At 38.5% G+C, this 21,644-nt stretch overlaps 1 protein-coding gene across 1 annotated transcript in view; it reads right to left on the bottom strand.

Moving 5' to 3' along the window:
- DISC1 (DISC1 scaffold protein) overlaps nucleotides 1-21,644 on the bottom strand; it is a 211,701-nt gene that overhangs the window by 108,345 nt on the left and 81,712 nt on the right. Inside the window, exons 7-9 of the mRNA XM_061990989.1 lie at nucleotides 19,362-19,416; nucleotides 14,742-14,844; nucleotides 616-804 (exon numbers count right to left, since the gene is read on the bottom strand). Coding sequence (XP_061846973.1) covers nucleotides 616-804; nucleotides 14,742-14,844; nucleotides 19,362-19,416 — 347 coding nt within the window. The remainder of the gene's footprint in view (nucleotides 1-615; nucleotides 805-14,741; nucleotides 14,845-19,361; nucleotides 19,417-21,644) is intronic.

Raw genomic sequence — 21,644 nt, 5'->3', positions numbered from 1 at the left:
ACTATTGCAGTGTTCAGGTGAGGGAGCCCTGGCACAGGCTGCCCAGGGAGGGTGTGGATTCTTAATTCCTTAGAGGTCTTGAAAACCCCCCTGAACGTGTTCCTATGCAACCTGATCTAGGTTGACCTGCTAGGGTTGGACTAGATGATCTCTGGAGGTCCCTTCCAACCCTACCATTCTATGATTCTATGATATGTGTTTGTGTATATAAATATTTAGTTATATATACTGAATAGAGTTCTATTGTCACAACCAACTGCATATAATGCTTCCACATAAAAAAAACTACATATGTTTCTCTGAATGTGAATAACTGCACAGAATCATCATCATTTTTATTACAAAATGTGCTTAGAAATTAAAGTTTTTCAGAACTAGTCTGACAGATCTCCAAAAACTGTATATTGCTGAGACATTTCTCCCCCCTCCAATCTCCCTCACGTCCAGTGAAATGAGTTGAGAGCATATTCAGCACATTGCTTACCTAGGTCCTGGTCAAACTTTCCTCGGAAAAATCAGTAAGTGTTATGAAATGCAGAATGGTTCATTCAACCCAGTAGACTCCTAAAACACCCATAACTGAGCAAAAGCTGTAGCAGACTGTAATCTACTCACCAAAGGCAGCCTCTCCTTGTTCAAGTTCTTGTTTCAGTCTGCTGTAATCATCTTTAACTCTCTCTAACTTTCGGACATTTCTGGCACTCAAAACCAACAGTTCATTGAGAAGTCCTTCCAGCCCTTCCTTCTCAGATGTTAATGATCTTATTTCTTCTGTCAGGTCCTTTGCAGTACCAAAATTACTTCCTGCATGTTTTATGGGAGCCGGGGAAAGAGAGGAAAGAGACAATGAAGCAGACACTTGCAACATTGGTAGGTTACACAGCAAAAAAGAGAAATTAAGCAACTATTACTTCACAACAGCAACTGAAAGACCAATTTCAGGGAAAAACAAAACCTCAAAACTGCTTTGCAAGCATTCATCTCATTAACATACTACAAACAGAATCATAATTGTTGCACATTTAACCTTATACACACAGGGGTGTGTACACTTTTTTATTATTAGTAGTACTTTTTACATTTTTGGAGAAAATCTTTTCCTACGTTTAGACTTCAGAAAATGTCATACTTTCATTCATTGATCATTGCAGTGTGATCTGTCATACCGTTTTATTGTTTTGGAGGACACTCCAACTCACAATATGTTTGAAATAGATGCTATCAATCTGCTAGACCCTGAAGTATTTCGTCCTTGAACAAAGCAGCACTACACCATAGCTCATAAGCACCAGAAGGTCATTTATAAACGACATGCTGCATTTCTTGAATGGCATGCACCCTGTGCAAAGACCATCAGGAAATGTTCTTCTGAGGGAACATATTTAAAATAAAACCCCTTCACTTCTGGCTCTCCCTGTAGAACCGTCAGAAATGGGTAGAATACCTCAGCATCACCAGCTCACGTTGCTCTGGAGTTTTTAAAAACATTTGGCTGTTTTGGACAAGGATCCAAAGGCAAAAGTTCAATTCCCAACTGGTTTACAGTGTAGCCTAGCAACACTTTGCTCACTTTTATTTTTTACCAGATATTGCCCACCATTTTTATCAGAACCTGGAAAGGAACGTTACTTCAGAAAGAAGTCTAAAGTATAAATGCTCAATGACAGTGAGACGCTCATCTAGTAGATGATTTTTCAAATAGCAGTAACTTGTACAATCCTACATTTATACAGTTCTACCTGTGCCTTTTCAATCATTCAGCTAATTGGTTGAATTTTCATATAGACTTGCTCAATACAGAAGACCTCTAGCACAAGATCTAAACTCTTGCATCGTTCTAACTTAGAAGAAATTTGCTGATATGATCTAATAAGTAAAGGCATCTCAGCACTTAGAAAATTTAGCCTTGAAGCAATATTACTGTAAAGTACATCCAGTCACACATCTAAGCTGTCTCATCAGCTTCTGAATTACAAGCAATGACTTTAGACTTCTTAAATAACCTTTTAAAACCACCAGTATTACTCAGATTTAAAGGTGTCCTTTAGCTTTTTTTTTTTCGCCCTCGGGAATATAATAAACTGTTCCTTATACACAACAGGTCAGTTAAAAAGTTAATTTTCTATAATGAAAATATACTCCGAAACATCAAATCCACATCAGAGTATCCTAAATTGTGGCATTACATCCTTTTTTGTTGGTGTCTCAAAAGCTTTAGTCACAAAGTCTTAAATAGGAACAATTTCGCTGCGGTTCAGTTCCTCTGGGACAGAGGAGCAAGAATGGTACACAAATATTTACACTGTTCAGAAGATGGCAAATCACCACCAGCTCCTGAGAGCAGATCCATTCCTCTAGAGCATAAGAGTGAACGGAAGCACTTCCAGTAAAATAATTACAATCATCTTCCCAGCAGAAAGATGCTGCTACAAATTTGAGTGGTCATATGAGAACAGGAAAAGACTGTCAAATGAATCAGGTTTAAAGACTGGCTGCTAGTAAGTATGGTAGTCTTGGGTGGTTTTGGTGTTGGTTTGGGGCTTTTTTAAATTAAGTCCCAAGGTTATGGTAGTTTCAGTCAATCCTTTTCCTTGTTTAAAGCTGATCTTTTTTGTTTCTTTTTTTTTTAAAGAGTTCAAAACACCCCTAATTTTTAATTCACAGTTAAACCTCTCTTTGTCAGTTCTGTCTTACAAAGACTTATACAATTAAATTAACTATAAATATGCTTTACAAATAATAGGATCTTATGGCTTACTGGGGCATTCACCAAGAGACAACAGGACAAATTCTGTTATCCTAATGTCACACATTTCCAAATGGGCAAAACATGGCAGCAAGATAAGCAAGATAAAAAAAATCACTGGAAAAATTGCAGACATTTAAATGCTTATAAGAAAACAAACCTTACAAACAAAAAAATTAAGGTGCACACCTTTATTCACCTGAACTCAAACCAATCATCAAAGTATAAAAGGCTTAATAAAACATGAAGGGGAAAGATTCTTCATTAAAATCTGTAGTCTGCTCCCACATTTCATAACACAGAGAGGTAAAAAGTATGACATTAACATATGAAAGTTTTATACATCTCAAATGAATCTTAATTCCCAGAGGGGAAGTTTATATTAAAACTGAGGCTATGAGGAAATGGCATCTGATATATATATCCAAAAGCTGAAACTGCCTGATGCAGCTCTCTCTGACAGCAGAAATCTCTGGAAGTTTGCACTGAAAATTCAGAAGAACATATACAAACTCATGTACTACAAGTGCCATCAATGACCTCAATCACAGCAACCAAAATAACTGCTTTCTAAATCCCATAAGAAGGTTGATTTAAAAATTAATATATAATTCCTAGATGTCAGCATTAAAAAACATGCCCTCCTGGGGTTTTGTTTGTTAAGAGACAAAGTCACATTGGATGCTGCAGAAACATTCTGAAGAGACGTCAAAACACTTTATTCTGCTAATATTCCTATTTTTTAAGATAAAATAATTATCTTCCCTAAGTGAACACAGTAAGTGTTACTTTGCCAACCACTCAGAGCTATGTTTTATACAACCATACCACCAGGAAAATTCCAGTTTTGTGATGTTAGACAAATAAACTCAGTCCTAACCCTTCCCAGGAAAATTTTAAAAAATCACTGAAGCTAACAGAACTCCTCACTCTGGAAATCTATATAGACACAACAAAACTAGGGAAGAGTCTAAGACCAAAGCTTAGTTTCTGGTCTAAACCAAGACAAGAGACAGCAATCTATGAAGACGACTGAAGGGTGAAATGCCACTTTTCCTATCCTTCCTCCTCTGTCTTGCAAATCTTCCTCCTGATTAGCAAGGTGCAATTTTAGCCACTGCATAAAGGTCATACAAATACACTGCGCACAAACTCACCAAGTGAGGAAACCCGCAAGTTCAGAAAACTGTTTACAAACATTCAGGTTAGAAAGTCTGTTTCTCTATCAGAGTCTTAATATTTCAACTGGAATAAATACATAGAATCAACAGTGCTTGGATAAAATGGTGGAGGGGAGAGGAGAAAGGAGGAATAACCATGTGAGGTAAAGTTGGGATTACAAATGTGAAATCATTTCACATTTGCTTGGCTGAATCAATTTTACTGCTACAAGCACAACACTGGAAAGTCGTATTTTCACTCAAAAGTATCCAGTACTCTGAACATGCTGAATAATATGCAGCAGCACACTGTCATAAGGAGTTGAGTACGTACACTTAACTTTGATGGGCTGAACCTTCTCTTTATCTCAAAAGACAGTAACAAAAACCCAGTTCAAACTTCCTCCTTAATCTTGCCCTCTGGGGCTCTCTGCTCACGTACAGCCCTCATCCCTTGTTCTCTACAGGCAGTGATATCAAGTAAGCGCCAACAGCTTAAAGTGAACACCAAAAATACCAGCCAAAGTAGGCAAAACAACCCAAATTGGAAAGATAAAACTAAAAAATATCCCCAGGAACAAAGTAGCTGTGTAATTGCCTTTACTCACTGCAAACATAAATAGTATATTTACTTTATTTGCTTCTCTTCCCAAAATTTTACTTGTATGGCTACACACACCACAGCTAAATAGTGCTCTGCAGATCTATTCATAGCTACATGCCAAAAACTAATGTCCATTATAACAGCTAATTGTCAAATTTTGCTATATTGGGCAGACTGTTGCCCATTTAGTAGCCTCAAACTAACATATCATTATTTTGATACCATTTGCCAGCAACAAATTGACTAGAGTTTGAAATCTGTCCCATTTTGTAAAAGCCAATAAATGTGTCATTATTTAAGCTTTGTTAAACATTTCCCTTTCAAAATACAACGCAAAGTTAATGGTCCACATTTTTTTAACTCATATTTTCTCATATTTATTCCAGAAATTACATATGCTCATAGTTTCCATTATTCATACTTGAAGTAGAGAGGTACATGCCATCCCCAGTGAAACTATGTTCGTTGTAGTATAGGGAGCAATTGTTGCACAACAGTAAAGCATATATACTGGACACTGGCTTGAATGTAGGAAATAATAACTTGGTCATAAATTATCATTATCTATAAGGTACTTCTTCATAAACTAACACTGCATTTAATAATACATGAGAAAGCAAAAATTTACGTTTTAGCTTACAGTATTTGCTACTGTTGTATTTATCAATGGTAATGGAATTCAAGGCTGAAAATCCTCCACCCTGTGGTTAACAGGAATACAAACTGACTCCAATAATAGGAAAGAAATTGAAGAAAATAAACATCATTCAGTCGCTCACAAAGAAAAGTTAAAAACATGACAAATTTTGATTTTGGAAGCACTGCCAGTGTGTTTGCACCTCTGAAAAAAAGAAATAGCAAATGAAAGACAGTCTATCATCTCCTGAAACATTTTACAGAATTCCAGCATATTTGAATCACAATTACTGTTTTTAAGCCAATAACACATGCCAACACTTTTATGAAGCATAACGCCACGGAATGATTGATGTGATCTTGAAAGGTAAAGTAAGAAAAATCTATCTAGAAGCAGGTGAGAGACTCCACAGGCAGACATTTGGAGGAAAAATTCTCTTGTACCCAGATTGAATTAGTCACCACAGGAATCCAAACAAAATTTTCAAAACAGAAAAATTTGATGCAAAACACCCCAAATCCCCAAAATAATAAAATTATAAATTGGTAATAACAAGTTAAAAGCTTGAGAAAAGGTACAAAAACTATGAAGAAAATGGCAAAGGTCTGGCAAAGGTTTAGCAATACTGACACATAACCTGTTCCAAGCAGCAATCACTACTAGTGACTGTCAGACCACCAGATGCTCTCAAGTGCCTGCACTGAGGGTGATCAGTATAGCTCAGAAACACATTAGTCTTAGCAAATTATTATGTGCATTAGCCAATAAATGGTTGTTGCAAGTCATGTATAAATATCTTTCAACATGGCAAAGGATACCCAACTGAAAGTGACTCCAAGGCTCAAAGGTCACCCAATAGTGCAGACGTGTGCATTTAGGCTCCCTACGTAACTACTTCCCCTCTTTCACAAGCTCCCATTCACCTTATGCTTCTCAGTCTCTAGTTCTTTTACATCTTTCCCTACTCTCCTGCCTTTGCCTCCACTCATCATCACTGCTAGTGGAGAGGAAGAGAATGCTGAGAGCAGTGAAAGAGCCCAGACATGATCTCCATGATCTGCAGGGCTGCACAGAATCATCAATCCTTTTTTTGCCAACCAGGTCAGGAATGAAAAGCAGAGAGGGATCAGGAAAAGAAATGTTCATGCCACCTAGATTTACGTTCACTGAGGTTCAGAGATTTGTCACCTTGTCTGCCTGGACATTCAGTGGAAAGAGGGACACCACTGCCTCCTCTTCCACAGACTGCACAGGGGTTTTCTCACATCCTCTCCAGACCATAGTAGAGTTTTTTCATGGGGCAAAAGCGCCTTCCCTTTACAGCTCTCCCCATCTAACATTTCTCCTTTGTGCACAAAACACTGGAGAAAGAACTGCCAAAGAGGTTGCTAGAGATAGCAGCCTAGGTAGCAGGAAAGAGAGTAAGTTGTTACATGACTGACTGACTTCTGCAACAGAAGCAGTGATTTTCTGCTGTCTGGTCACATACGACACTGGAACTTCAGCTACAACAAATTATCCTTGAAGTTCACTGAATGCCAGTAACATCCAGCAGTCTCATTTGGAAATGAGATTAAGAAACCTAATAGCATAGCTGTCTAACATCTACATGACTGAGAGTTGGTTTGGGGGCTCGTTGGCATTTTTCAAAAGAGTTAATAAGTTTGACCAAAAGTACACCACTTGCACTAATACATGGAGGCAAATTTTACTTTATGGAGCATAAAGTGACAGTTGTGGGAAGTTATGTCAATACACCGTACTGTATGCTGCAGCCAGACACTGCAATATAGGCATGGAGAAAAATTAATCTCAATATGTATCTGAGCCATTAACCGAGAATGCTGCTGGAAGCAAAAACCTCAAAGTGATGAACCAGCTATGTCATCTGATAATACATCTCTATCAGACTCAAATTCATTAAAAAACTAAGCCTTCATGAAAAGGCAAAGAGAAGCATTGGTGGTTTTACCTCTAAGACTAGCAGAGTTCTCTGACTTACCAAACAACTGCTCTCAAACAGGAGAGACACAACAGTCGCACCATTGCCTTACAACAAAAGACAAATTAAGAGTTGTATGTTAGCATGTCTGTGGAAGATCTCAGCATCACATCAAGAACTTCATGCCTGTACATATTTCTGCATGAAGTGACAGAATACAGTGCAGGCATGAAAACAAGACATCCACATCACCAAAACACACAGATGTATGGCTGAAAATGTCATTCAGTTTGCACTGGCATCTCCCAGCCTGAACACTCTGTTACCTTTCTAACAATCTCACTCCCAACAGCTTAGCACCCAAAGATGGAAGACTGGAGAGTTTATTTGTTACGGTTGCTTTCTGAGCCATGCAGAACTTGCCCTAAATGAGCATCGAAGAGCAGGCAAAGGAGCAACAGTCCTAGCATTGAGTTTTGTGAAAATATGGTACCTGCTATTTATGTCATGCTATTTATAAACTATACTTCTACACTGACATGAGCTAAAAATCCTTTTTGTTATACTGCTGAAAATCATGCCAAAACAGTATTTCCAAACAGCTTCCAATTGCAGGTATTTAATGAAATAGAGATAGAGCTAATTACAGAATGATGACATATGATCCCTTACCAGTACAGACAGTTTTAAAGACTAGGATTTCTACTTTTTTTAAACTACTTACAAATCACCTAATTTTAACTTCTGTGTTTGCATCTAATTTGTTTTTGCAAAGACATAAGGAAAGTTAATGACATGCATCTCAGATAACTATATAATGAATTCAGTATTTCATTCATGTCTCCTTAGCTCCCTGCTAGCCATATTCCAGCTATCTAGTCCCACAATGTTATGCATTCACAAGAGGGAAAAAAAAATCCACATAACAGTCTAGAAAGCCATTGTAAAAATACAAATAACCTCTTATATTCAAATACAGGAAACAGGAAAAAAATGACTAAAAATTCATTTTAGTTTACATCCTCCCTCCTATTCCCAAATTATTTTCTCACTAAGGAAAAATGAGAAACACATTTCTCGCATATGATTTGTTCTCCTGCAGAACAGCCCAAACTAGGAAAATAAAGTTGAATAATATTTCTATATGTATTGGGTCTGGGATAGCAGTGATTTTCCACAGCAGCCCTTGTAGTGCTGTGTCTTCTGTTGGCAGGTAAAAACGCATATTGATAGCACATCAGTGTTGTAGCTACTGCTCATGCAGTATCAAAGCTGTCCCCTCCAGCATTTCCTCACCCATCTTCACCAGGAGCTGTGGGTGGGCAGGATCCTGGGAGCGGCCACAGCCAGCACAGCTGACCCAGGCTGACCAAGGACATATTCCATACCATATGACATTAGCTCAGCAATATATACTCGGGGAGAGGAGCAGGAAAGAGGAGGCATGATTCACTTTGGCATTCCAAAGCAACCGTTACGTGTACCACAGTCCTTCTTCTCAGGAGGTGATCAGACATTGCTGCTGATGCTATGCATGGCTTTGCTATTTCTTTATTAAACTGCTTTTATTTTAACCCATGAGGCTTTCATCCTATTTTCTCCCCTCCTGGCTTGCTGAGGAGAGAGGTGATAGACTGGCATGGTGGGCACCTGGCATTCAGTCAGGGTCAAATCATTCACTCTTACTTACATATTGTCCTATTTGAATTTTCTTACAGGTCTCAGGTTATTTCATCCACAATTTATTCTCCCTTAAATAATTCTGCTAAATAGACATAAAATCATGGAATAGTTTCAGCTAGAAAAGACCTTTAAGATGGAGCCCAGTCCTTGTCCCAGTCCTATCACCCACTAGACCATTTCCCTAAGTGCAACATCCACCCGTCTCTTAAACACTTCCAGGTACAGTAACTCCACCACCTCCCTGGGCAGCCTGTTGCAATGCCTGACAACACTTTCAGTAAAAGAAATCCCTCATATCCAACCTGAACCTTCCCTGGAGCAACTTGAGGCCTTTTCCTCTCATTCTATTGCTCGTTATTAGGGAGAACAAATCAAACCCCGTCTTGCTACAACTTCCTTTCAGGTAGTTGTAGAGAGCTATAAGGTCTCCCCTGAGCTTTCTTATCTCCAGGCTAAACAGCCCCAGATCCCTTAGCCGTTCCTCATAGGAGACATGCTCCACATCCTTTACTAGCTTGGTAGCCCACCTCTGGATTCTCTCCAGCACCTCAATGTCCTTGTAGAGAAGGGCCCATAACTGGACACAGTATTTGAGGTGCAGCCTCACCAAAGCTGAGTACAGGGGAATAATCACCTCCCTCCTCCTGCTGACAATGCTGTTCCTGATCCAGGCCAGGATGCCATTGGCCTTCTTGGCTACCTGGGCACTCTGCTGGCTCATGTTCAGTCGCTGTCAACCAACACTCCCAGGCCCCTCTCTGCCTGGCAGCTTTCCAGCCACTCCTCCCCAAGCCTGTAGCACTGCTGGGGGTTGTCGTGGCCCAAGTGCAGGACCCAGCACTTGGCCTGATAGAAATGCATGGAATTGACCTTGGCTCTGCACTCCAGCCTATCTAGATCTCTCTGCTTCCTACCCTCAAGTGGATCAACACTTCCACCAAGTTTGGTGTCATTTGCAAACTTACTAAGGGTGCACTCTGTCCCCTCATCTGGATCATTAATAAAGATACTAAACAGGAGTGGCCTCAGTATTGAGCCCTGGGGGACAACACTCCTGACTGGCCGTCAACTGGATGCCAATCAAAAGAATGGAGTATTATGTACAGCCATGTTCTTTCCCTAAATGATGACAAAATTTTTACAGTACCTTTTAACACGTTTACAAGAAGCAACTGTTACAACAATCACATGCAGGTTTCTAAGCACTGACATGAAGGTGTTCTGTTTTATTAAAAAAATCTGCTAGATGCTAAACCATAAGATTTCATCAATAAGTATTTTCAGATCTGTATGTCAACAGTAGCATCTCATGCAATCAGGAGTACTTGTTAGCTATAATTAGCTAAAGCTACTGACTTCAAAACCATAAACAATATAACAAGATTCTACTAATCATGTTTGGAGAAAAATTCTGGACTAGCATCTCAGGAATATTAATTGCAAGTTATTTATCACAACAGGTAAATGCCAATCCGAAGTAAGGGAGTTGTTGATATGAAGTGTCTGAATTGTAACTTCGGGAAATAATTTCTTGAACATTTAACTATGGGCAGGTTATTTTCATATGAAATCTCACTGAATCACAAAATGGTAGGGGCTGGGACCTCTAAAGATCATCTAATCCAACCCCCCTGCTCAAGCAGGTCCACCTAGGTCAGGTTAATCTAATGTATTTATTCTATAGCCTTTAATAATACAAAGATTCACAAATTGTCTTTCTTTCTCCTCCACATTTAATTTTACACTTCTTTCAAGGACAAAACAATAGGGAGGAGAGACACTAACATATGTAGCATCATCTCTAATGTCTTTACATTACCATTTAATCTACCACCTTAAACTCCGAGGTGTTGTATTGACAGGAGTAAAAGAACTGTTATGCTTACACTGCATTTATTGGGATATTTTTCTCTTAAAATAAGATTGGCTATATTCTTACATTTTCTGCTGAAAATGCACCAATGCTGTAAATCAATATGTTTGGAATATAAAGTACAGTTCATCTATAAGAGGAATGTTGGCTGAAACTATCAAGGTAGCCATCGAAGGCTGAGGTATATATCATGTTTTCCAAGTCATCACATGTAAGCTCTGAAAACTAATGTATCAATGACTAGATTTTTAAGCTGACCTAAGTTAACTTTTGGGATACATTAAGGCAGATGTGTGCAACTCTATTCGGTTACCTTTTTGCTTTGATCCTGTTCCAAAACCACTTAACTCAAGGAAAACACTACGCTAAACAAAAATGATGCAACAGCTGTCTAGAGAAAAATAATTCTCGGTATTCATTAGTACTGTTGTTTGAATGAATTATCTGCTACAGTAAAAAAAGAAATAATAGACATTCAACCCTGCCTGATGCTTCCAGACTAAATAAAAACCTCTAACTATGACCAAATGTTACTATTACTGCATATTTATACATACACACTGTAATCCTCATTGAATTTCATGCTATTCCATGTCTTTCCTTAAATGATTGAATATTATCCAACTGAAGATTCTCCCGCCTTCTAACAATTTAATATATCCTGTCTGTTCATTAACAATCCCCTAGCTGCCTGTTCAGGGGATACATACATACAGTATCTTGCTTAAATCTTAACCAGGATTTTACATGTTATGACCTTCTTCTCCATAGGAATACACAGAAATTGAATAATTCATCCTTCTCTATATTACCTTCTGCTCACTGTTTTTGCCTTGTTAAATAAAAAAAAGCTATTCCTTCCTCTTTCCTCTTCTGCATTTACCCCAAATTTTCATAGAATCATGGAATGGTAGGGTTGGAAGGGACCTTTAGAGATCATCTAGTCCAACCCTAGCAGGTCAACCTAGATCAGGTTGCATAGGAACACGTTCAGGGGGGTTTTCAAGACCTCCAAGGAGGGAGACTCCACACCCTCCCTGGGCAGCCTGTGCCAGGGCTCCCTCACCTGAACACTGCAATAGTTTTTTCTTATATTTAAGTGGAACTTTTTGTGTTCCAGCTTCATCCCATTACCCCTTGTCCTGTTGCCAGATACAATAGAAAAAAGGATGCCCCAACCTCCTGACACCTACCCTTTAGATATTTGTAAATATTAATAAGATCCCCCCCCCCCAGTTTCCTCTTCTCCAGACTAAACAGCCCCAGTTCCCGCAGCCCTTCCTCGTATGAAAGTCCCCTGATCATCTTGGTGGCCCTGTGCTCGACTCTTTCCAGAAGTTCTCTGTCCCTCTTGAGCTGGGGACCCCAGAACTGGACACAGAACTCCACATGGGGTCTCATCAGGGCACAGTAGAGAGGGAGCAGGACGCCCCTTGACCTGCTGGTTACACTCTTCTTGGTGCATTCCAGGATGCCATTGGCCTTCTTGGCCACGAGAGACCATTGCTGGCTCATGTTGAGTATATATATATATATATATATAAAAATAACATTTTTGGCAATGAATCTGAGTGTTTGAGATACAAGGGATGCCTGATTCTGAAGGCAAGAGTTCTCTTCATAAATTTGTGCTTGGGGAGGGTTAAACAGCTTGTCAAACACAGCTGACATAGTGATAAGCAGCGTGCTTGGGTTGTAGTGCCACAGTGGAACTGAGAAAGTTCCATGCAATTGTTAGCAATGCTACTGACAATAAAATAGAAAAGTCATTCTCCGACTTGGCTTATCCTCTTGTCTGCTCTACTTTCTCCTGAAATAACCTCATGATTAGTTTATTATCAACCAGGACTCCCAGGTCTCTCTCTGCAGAGCTGCTCTCCAGCAGGTCAATCCCTAGTGTGCAGATTAAGGGCACTTATCATTGCATTCTCTGTCCTGCCCTGTTTCCCTGCTAGAGGGTACGGCTTGTTCTATGTTGCTTCTCCCCCCACCCCCATTAGTTTAAAGGCCTCTTTATCAAGTTTGCTAGCCTATTCCCAAATACTGCAGTGCCCTTACGGGAGAGATTAATCCCATCCCGTCCTATGAAGCTGTAGTCCCAAAGGTACGATCCATTGTTAAAAACTCAAAGCCTTCCCGCCAACATCAGCCTCTCAGCCAGGAGTTCATTTGACTGATTTTTTTCATTGCAGACTCCCCCTTTAGTGAACAGGATGGAGGAGAAAATAACCTGACTTTCTTCTTGACTTGCTTCTCTGCTATAGCTGCAATTCATTATGCATCCTAGTTTTTCTGATTTTATCACTTCATACTCGAAAACTAAAATAATTCCTTTTTTTCAGATTTTTTCTTACTTTCAGGTCTTCAGAGAGACTTTTTTAAAATTCCTATATTTCCCCTGTATCCTCTACATACTGCTCTGCATTTGACACAAACAAGTGCTATCACATCAACTAAATGTATCCATAACATACAATGAGGTAGAGAAATTACAGAATCCACTGTCACCAAATTACCTTCTCATCCTCTATTTTCAACCAGTCCCCTCCAGAATTTTGCCTTAGGATTGTATCATTCACAGTCATTAAAATTCCCTGAACTAAGAGGTTTTCAGAGTAAGAATAAAAAAAAAAGAAGCAGTGCTTTTTATCAATACTAAGAAATAGCCCTGATACTTCTTATAAACTACAAAACAGCAATTTTAGTCATGGTACTTTGAAAACAGTTTATAGAAACATCAGCATTAAATTTTCTTTTGAATTCATTCCTGAAACCAGAAATCTTTTTTAGGAGCTAACAAGTATAAAGCAAGAATGTTTTGGAAATAATCTTCAAGCCATCATTTACTCTCTCCAAGTGTCAGGCTGAGGTAAATCTTTTCTGGCCAAGTGCTTCCTGCTGACAGCACGCAGCAGTTGCATGTCTAGTTTATGGGCTATTTTGTTCTCAAGAAAGTCATTAAATGGCTGGGAAAACTTTGACCTTGTTTCTGAAAGAGAGAAAATTACCTACACTCAAACAGCCCACAGGCAGAGAGGGGTGATTGCTCAGCTCACCTCTTGCAGGTGGACACAGTGAAATAGAGAGGGTTTCTATTTCAAAAATGTGTTATGAGAAGCAAGGAAAATGAGCGTGGTCAGCACCAGCACAAGATCTAGTCTTTAATTTCCATTGCTGGAAACATTATCCATTTCTGGCAAACAAACCATGTGATATCGCATGAGGTTTAAAATAATTTGTGTGTGTCAGTGCTAGATTCATATACCTAATTGAGAAGGTAAATCAACAACAGATAGGTACAATCTCGTGCCTTGACATATATGAAAAAACTCTCTAGTCCTTTTTTACTTAGTATAGTACCGAAAAATTCCTTGTACCTTTGTCCTGTTCAGCTGCCTGATGCAAGTGTCTAGCAAAGAGACACCTACTTGCACATCTGCAAACAACCTGCTGAATTAGAAAATCCATTTCTCTACATGAGCCAGAACTGTTCTTTGCCTTTCTCCCTTAGTGAACAGTGAAACAATCCTAAATAAGTAGCCTGTAAAATTGTTATGTATCAGACTTTGTAATCACATTTCAATGTTTTACTGGTTGTAAATAATATGCACGAGTGCTCCAAGGACCAAATTGCTTTTTTGCTGCCAACCTTGGTTGTTTAATGATCTGAACAGCAGAAGTTGTCAATTATTGTATTCCATTTTACAGTGTCATTTAAAGCCATACTTGTAATTATTATATCTTTGTTGTAAATTTATGCTCTTAGCTCTAGGCATTATCAGTTATAAGGTCCAGGAACAGCTATTGATAAGTATTTATCAACTTAACATTCAAAGAACGTGTTGTTTTTCCATAGGTGAACTGCCTACTACGCAGTATGTGCTTCGCCAGTAGTTACCAACTGTGGAAAGCAGCCTGAAGTATCCTGCCTGTGGCATGGCATAGCCCAGTTCTGCCAAATTTGCCATGACTTCAAGGGTTCTACAGAAGTGCACATCAAGGACTTTTCCTATGAAGTTTCAACTATGAAAAGGTCAACAACTGCTCTAACACATCACTCATTACTGCTAGTCCTTCTCATCACTTAAAAACTTACCTGAAACAGCCAACATTTTGGCTTCAAGAAGAGCTGGTAGTTGAGTCTCAATATCATTCACTTTCCTCCTCAAAGTACTGCAGAGTTTCTGACTTGTGCAAACCTAGATTGAGGCAGACAGCTATGATACATAATTCATTCATGTATAAGTATAAGCGTTTCAAATGTTCTTGGTTTACAGACAGGACATAACATCCTACAGCAAAGTAAAGAAGCTTAATAAAAAGAGATGTCTTTACAGAAATACCCAACACAAATCAAAACTTCTTCCCACACATTCTATTATAAAAACAGAGAATGGTATTAGTATTAGCTACCTGCATGAGAGAGGATATGTTTCACTACTAGATAGTGAGGCTGCTCATAAAATAAAGGCCATCTTAGGAACTCTGTATAATTTCAGAATTAGAATGGTGCATAAATAAGCCAACAGTTGGAGTTTAAGATGTCATAACATAGAATGTACAGCAATTTTTTTACAACATATACCATCCTGCGCATCTTATCTGAAAAAAGGCAATGCAGCCATCCTTAATTCTCTGCACAGGCAATAAATAAGGCTATAAAAGCTCAATATTGTACTTTGTTTCACAATCGGGAGACCCAATCAGGGTTCAGGTTTCTGATTTCTCTCTCTTTTTTTATCTTTTTAACTCAAAGTTCTTTCAGCAATGAATCAGGATTGGTATTAAAAACAGAGAGAGGCGGGAGTAAAAAGAAAGGAAGTTCAACTGTTTCTGTACTGTACATTTAAGTGTGTACATTACCACCTCAAAAGGACCATATACAGCAAACACAATTCCTATAGCTCTTATATAATCAAACATATTGGTTCTTACTCCATAGTCCATAATCTATGAAGAAAAACGAACAAACAGAAAAATCCCTCATCCGGCAGAGATGCATCTCTCATTCTGAAGGCAGATATCAAACACTTGCTTAAAACTGTAGCTTGAGGAAACATTGCATTCATTGGAAACAAAGGTAAAGCAATAGTTAAGAGAGGCACAGGCCAGTTGTGAAGAGAGGAGATATGAAATGAAATCTCCAGAAGAAAGTTTCCTTGCTCTTCTTGACTTTATTTTTCCCCTGCAAACACCATGCTTACGAAGGGAAGCACAGCTATCACTTCACTTAACAGCAAAAGTCTTACAGATCTAATGGCTTATCTGTTTGTACAATTAAAGTATTATAACTCAGATCTGACACTAGCTGTAAATCCTTTAAAATGAATAATACTCCCTTGCTTTAGCTGAGAGAATCTATTAACCATAAATGGGTCTTATTTTTTTCTTGAATCAACAGAACTATCCTCCAAGCAGCACTGTTACTATCTAAAGACTTCAGACTCTCCCTATTAATTTAAAAAACATATATTTCATCACTGCTGCATCTATTATAATTTTTTAATTCCCAGATATTTCACTTTGTTTCAGCTCCCCCTTCAAAATGAATTGCCTACTACTTCACCTAAAATGTTTTAAAAACCCCAAACCTGTCAGAGGTGAATAAATGTGCACAAAGAACCCAAAGGCCATTTCTGTCTAACATCTCCAAAATAAATCTGAAAGTTTCTAATGACTTCTTTTTAAGCAGCACTCTCTCTTTAGGGGCATTGAATGGCTCAGTGAATTGCAATTAGATGGGGAATCTTTCAGCTCCAGGAAAACTGCATGAATATATCCCATGCTGGTAGTAACTTAAAGTCATTACCAGCAGACAGCTGTTTGGTAATTATGCAAAATAAGCTAGGAGGTTTAATCAGTTTCTAGTGAACACTGTCCACTTTGTAAGCACTACTGTCAGAACAAAGCTCACTGGCATTCTTTATTAATGGACTGAATGCAGGGACCAGAAGCTGAAAGGAAGTTCCTCTAGGTCACAGAGATGATTCTTCTGGAACAGGAGATAAGTATGTTACCAAGCCTCTGCTTGTACCCATGTCACAAGTATTCTGTAGATAAATGAATAACATTAATCTTCAGAGCTATCATGTGGCATAGTTTGACAAAACTAAATGAGCAACTGGGAGAGGCAAAACAACATAACATTTCCTAAACTAATAGTGCTTCTACATTACATCAGTTCTACTCCACAAATTCCAACTGTTCTCATGTTTCCTAATTATTTAATATTACTAACAGCTACCATTATTCATTGCAGCAGTTTATTCAGCCACTGAGGAAAGGTTATTTCTTAGCTAATATTTACAAAGACAGTGTCTTCCTTGCTCCCAGGGAATGTGCCACCTACCCCTAACCAGCCTGCAAGCACCTGTGACTTGGGCCCCAGCAATGCCCTTTCCCTGTTTCAGTGACCAGCTCTGCTGCAGCCCATGGATCAACAAGCTCCTAGCCAAAAAAAAAAAATCTCCCTTTCCATTTCAGGGAAGTTCTTTTACAGCCAAATACCACTGTATTTATTTTACTGTATCTATTTTAAAATCTTCAGTAGTTTGTGAAGACTCTTGTTTAGGAATATACCTTACAAATCTGTATTCAGACACATAAACTCTACTCAAAAAAGTAGTCTGAAACCAGTAGGATGCCAGTTAGAAAGATATGTAGAATCAAGATGAAAAGCAGCAAAATATCAAAGGCAAATTTACCCACTGTCATCTTGCCAGCATATGATATTACTCTAAAGCAGCAGAAACAAGGACACTGACTAAAGCACTGAAATTTACTCTTCCTCCAGTCATCTCAAAAAAAAAAAAAGTTTTGAGTAACCTTCGCATCTCTTTACAACAGCACTTTGGAAAAGATAGAAAAATTCTCTTTACATTGACTAAAGGAAAGGACAACCAGTCTGGCTCTCCCATACAGCACTATCTTGGCATTAGCAAAAACAGATATTAATTTCTGAAGGAAGGTGGTGAAGGAAGGAGGTTGTTCCCTTCATTAACGGGCTAACCTTAGCTTTTGCAGCCTCAGCTGAAAACAACACAGAGGAGGCAGAAAAGGCCATGTAAATACTAGTAGCACATGGGGGGGAAAAAAAAAAAAGACCTTTGACAAAGTAGTGTTTTTCCCAAGCAGTGAAGAAATAATACAATAATTCAATTTGAATAAACAAATCATTTGGAAGAGTCTCATAACATGCTTCCTATTTATCCTCTCTAATAAATAAAAGCCATCACAAATGAATGGAATGAAATTAAAATAATATTTTACCTATTGAATTTTTAAAGAAACAGGCTGTGGAATTCTACCTTCCAGACTTCTCAATTGGTATCCAATGTTTCAGCTCTTACTGAAAAGGTCTCTAGACACTACAGTTACAAATAAAACTTCAAGAGACACATTTTTTCAGGGCAGAAAGCAAAAAAGTCTCTAACTGATGTTTTAGCTTTGAGACAGCTTGTCTCATTTTAGTACATGAGCTGTAGGTCAATTACAATCTTTTCCTTAATACTTTATTCATAGGCATTAAAAAATTACAAGGACAAGGATGATGTTGTAATGGTCTATACTACTTTTTCCCCAAGATGTGTTCATAAGCAAAGAATTGAGAAGAATGAACTCAAAATAAAGACAGACAGAGGGAGGGGTATGCAAAAGATGACTCACTGAGCCACTCAGAAATAAAAAGCTAACTCCAGTATTATTTCTCAGAAGAAAGCCATGAGAAATAAGAAAATTAAAGGAAAAGTATTAACATCTCTAGTTAGAACCAAAATGTATGTTTAAATATGCCACATCACTTCTCTTTGTATCGAAGGGGGACAGAACCATAGAATAACTCCACTAACCTAACACTGCCAAGCCCACCAATAAAACACATCCCTAACTGCCTCATCTACACACGTTTTAAGTATCTTAATGGATGATGACTGCACCATCGCCCTGGGCAGCATATGTCAGTGTCTAACAACCCTCTGAGTGAAAAAAGTTCTTCCCAATGTCCAATCTAAACCTCCCCTGGCACAAAGCGAGGCCACTTCCTCTTGTTACTTGGGAGAAGAGACCGACTCCCCACCTTCCTATAATCTCCTTTCAGGTAGTTGTAGAGAGTGATCACATCTCGCCTCAGCCTCCTCTTCCATAGGCTAAATAGCCCCAGCTCCCTCAGCTGCTCCTCATCTGACTTGTGCTTCAGACCATTCACCAGCTTCATCGTCTGTCTGTGGACAAGCTTCAGCACCTCAGTGTCTTTCTTCTAGTGAAGGGCCCAAAACTGAACACAACCCTCAAGATGCACCTTCATCAGTGCTGACTACAGGGGGACAATCACTTCCCTGGTCCTGCTAGTCACATTATTTCTGATACAAGCCAGGATGCCATTGGCCTTCTTAGCCACTTGGATGAGGATTGCTAGTTTATTATTAGTGAAAAGGCAGGGAAGGGAGGTACTTCATTTATACTCTTCCTTCACACCAACAAAACCAATCAGACAGGAAAATAAGAGGCTCTGTATTAAAAGTGAAAAATTTCAGTTGCGACTAGAGCTCATTTTCTTTTCATGAAATCTGTTCCTAAATGTTTAAAAATATTTACATGCAAAATCTCTTTAGAAGAAATACTATAAAAACAATCAAAACATCCACAGATAAGTTATTAAGATGCAAGCTATTACCTCCTTCATTAAATATTCTAAAGAACTAGAAACACGTATACTTACTTTTGCAGTAGTTTCTTTAATGGACATGCTGAACGATTGTTCTTTTTCCTGAAGGCTAGAAGGGATTAAAATAAAATTAAATAGTTGAACTCTGATAAATAAGACACATTTTCACAGAAAAGCACATAGGTTTTAAAACGACTCATAGTAACACAGAAGAGCCAATACCATGATAAAATCTGTATATTTGGGTTCAGTGTTGCTAGTGACCAACACTTTTTAGACGTAATTTCTACCCACTTAATCCTGTTTGTTTGCAAAATGGTTCATACACTAGCTTTACAGTTTTTAATTAATGAGTCTATACACATTTTACTTACCATCTGAAACACAATTATGATTATTTGTGTAACCATATTATGTTGGAAGTTCCCAGTCTCTAGGAAAAGGGCTTTGCTAGGCTACCATCCAAACACCTAACACAAAAATGTTTCTGAAACAAAGAGTTTGCAGTTAACTATCTTCTCATAAGCCAGTTTCCAACTCTGCCAGGAAAAGTTCAGCTGTAGCCACTTAGTCTCACAGTAATTTTACATGAAATATCACTGTTCAGTTTGTTTAGTTTCATAAAAACTTATGAAAATATTTGTACCAAGCTGATTCAACAGTAGGGTGAAAATGAGATGAGCTTATATGAATAAATTCAAGGATTTTTTCCCCATACATAACCAGGTAGGTTTACTACTTTGATATTACTGAACACTATGTAACCCTGGGCCTTTGGTGTTTGTAAATAAATTCACGAGTTACATTTTTAAGATAAAGTTAAAAAACTCCAAGTTAAATCAAACATTACTGAGTATAGAGATTTCTTTTGCAACTTCAGTACTCTCCTCCCTCCTATTTGCAGGCATACACTTTTGTACAGTGTTCAGTTACTTTATCATGTGCTATTTCCTTTCATCAGCCCTCAATTCCATGTACTTAACTGTCAGTAGTCCCTACTAGCAGCATTTCAGTTCTTTCTTATAGCTGTATTATCAAAATTGTACTTTCATGACCTCCTGATGATATTCTACATGAATAAAGAACTATTAATTTATTTCTGAGCTTTTCTTTAATGTTCATTGCTGAAGTATCCAAATATTTCAGAAACATTGCTGGATTTGTTTCAGTGACACTCTCACCAGATAAGGCAGCATCATATTCATTTTACATGAAGAAAAGCACGAGTCACTGTTACTCAGGAAGCACGTTAAGACCAAGTGCCCATTTTGACAGGCACACAATTCCTGTTGTCTGATTCTAAATATTTCAGTTTTCTTTTGAGAACTGAACCCCAAAGCACCCAAAGGTGGACTTGCACTCACTGAGCACCCACAGAAAGGCTGGATGGACTGTCTTTCCCAGCTGCACACAGGAGTGAGAGAAAGCCTCAGAGGCAGAATTCAGCTGTCCAGTGTATAATTTAATCACGTTAATGAGACAGCTATTTGCATTGCTTTCCCTAATAACCTGCTTCATGGAGCACATACCTTTTCAATCTACAGCCCAGCAAGGCCAATCACCTCATTACCACCATAGCACACAGAGGTCCCTTCAGCTCCAGATGAGGCAGTCCCCTCAGAAATAGTTCATTCACAGCTTAAGTCAACGCCTATGTAAGGCAACAAATAGAAATGCAGCTGGCTAGCTAGGTAAAAGTGCTTTAACAACATTTCCCACATACCAGACTCCAATTTCAACTCTTTCTACAGCAATATATGGGCAAAATACAAAGTATCACATGTGTAACAAGGCCATTATCAGCTTCCCGCCTGCCTCTGGGCATGCCAGAGGGAATAAACCATTTAGTCGTTTCTTTTCTCAGGCTCTGGAGCTCCCTGTGACTTTTAGCATCTCTCACAATTGGCGTCTAAGCTGGTCAGGTTATGTAAAAAAGAAATGGACTTTGTGTACAGATACCAACGAGGAGTAGCAAGGCTGTTGTGTGTAATTGAATGAATAATGGGTGACTGACCCAATTGTTCTGGAATTGCCTTACAAAATTCAACTCTGGGGACCCAGACCATAATAAAAGGTAAAGTGCAGTTATAGCCAGAAGAACAACAGTATAAAGATGGCATTTTTATTAAACAAATCTCTTCCATGTGCCTTTCCTCTCATCTGTTTACTTTCTTCACAGCAAGCCCCCCCAGGTTCATACAATGTTTCACTCTTCTGCAAAACTCACACAGCTAAAAGGAAGAGAGATCAATGTTTAATTTGTTTTTAAACCACTGATCCAAACAGCATTACAATCTAAAACCCAGTTGTACAGTTCATACTGTTAACAAAGATGCA

This window comes from Colius striatus, chromosome 2 (genome assembly GCF_028858725.1).
Source record: "Colius striatus isolate bColStr4 chromosome 2, bColStr4.1.hap1, whole genome shotgun sequence".
NCBI lineage: Eukaryota > Metazoa > Chordata > Aves > Coliiformes > Coliidae > Colius > Colius striatus.
Note: the sequence above shows the minus strand (reverse complement) of the source record. Positions and strands in the feature narration are given on the sequence as shown.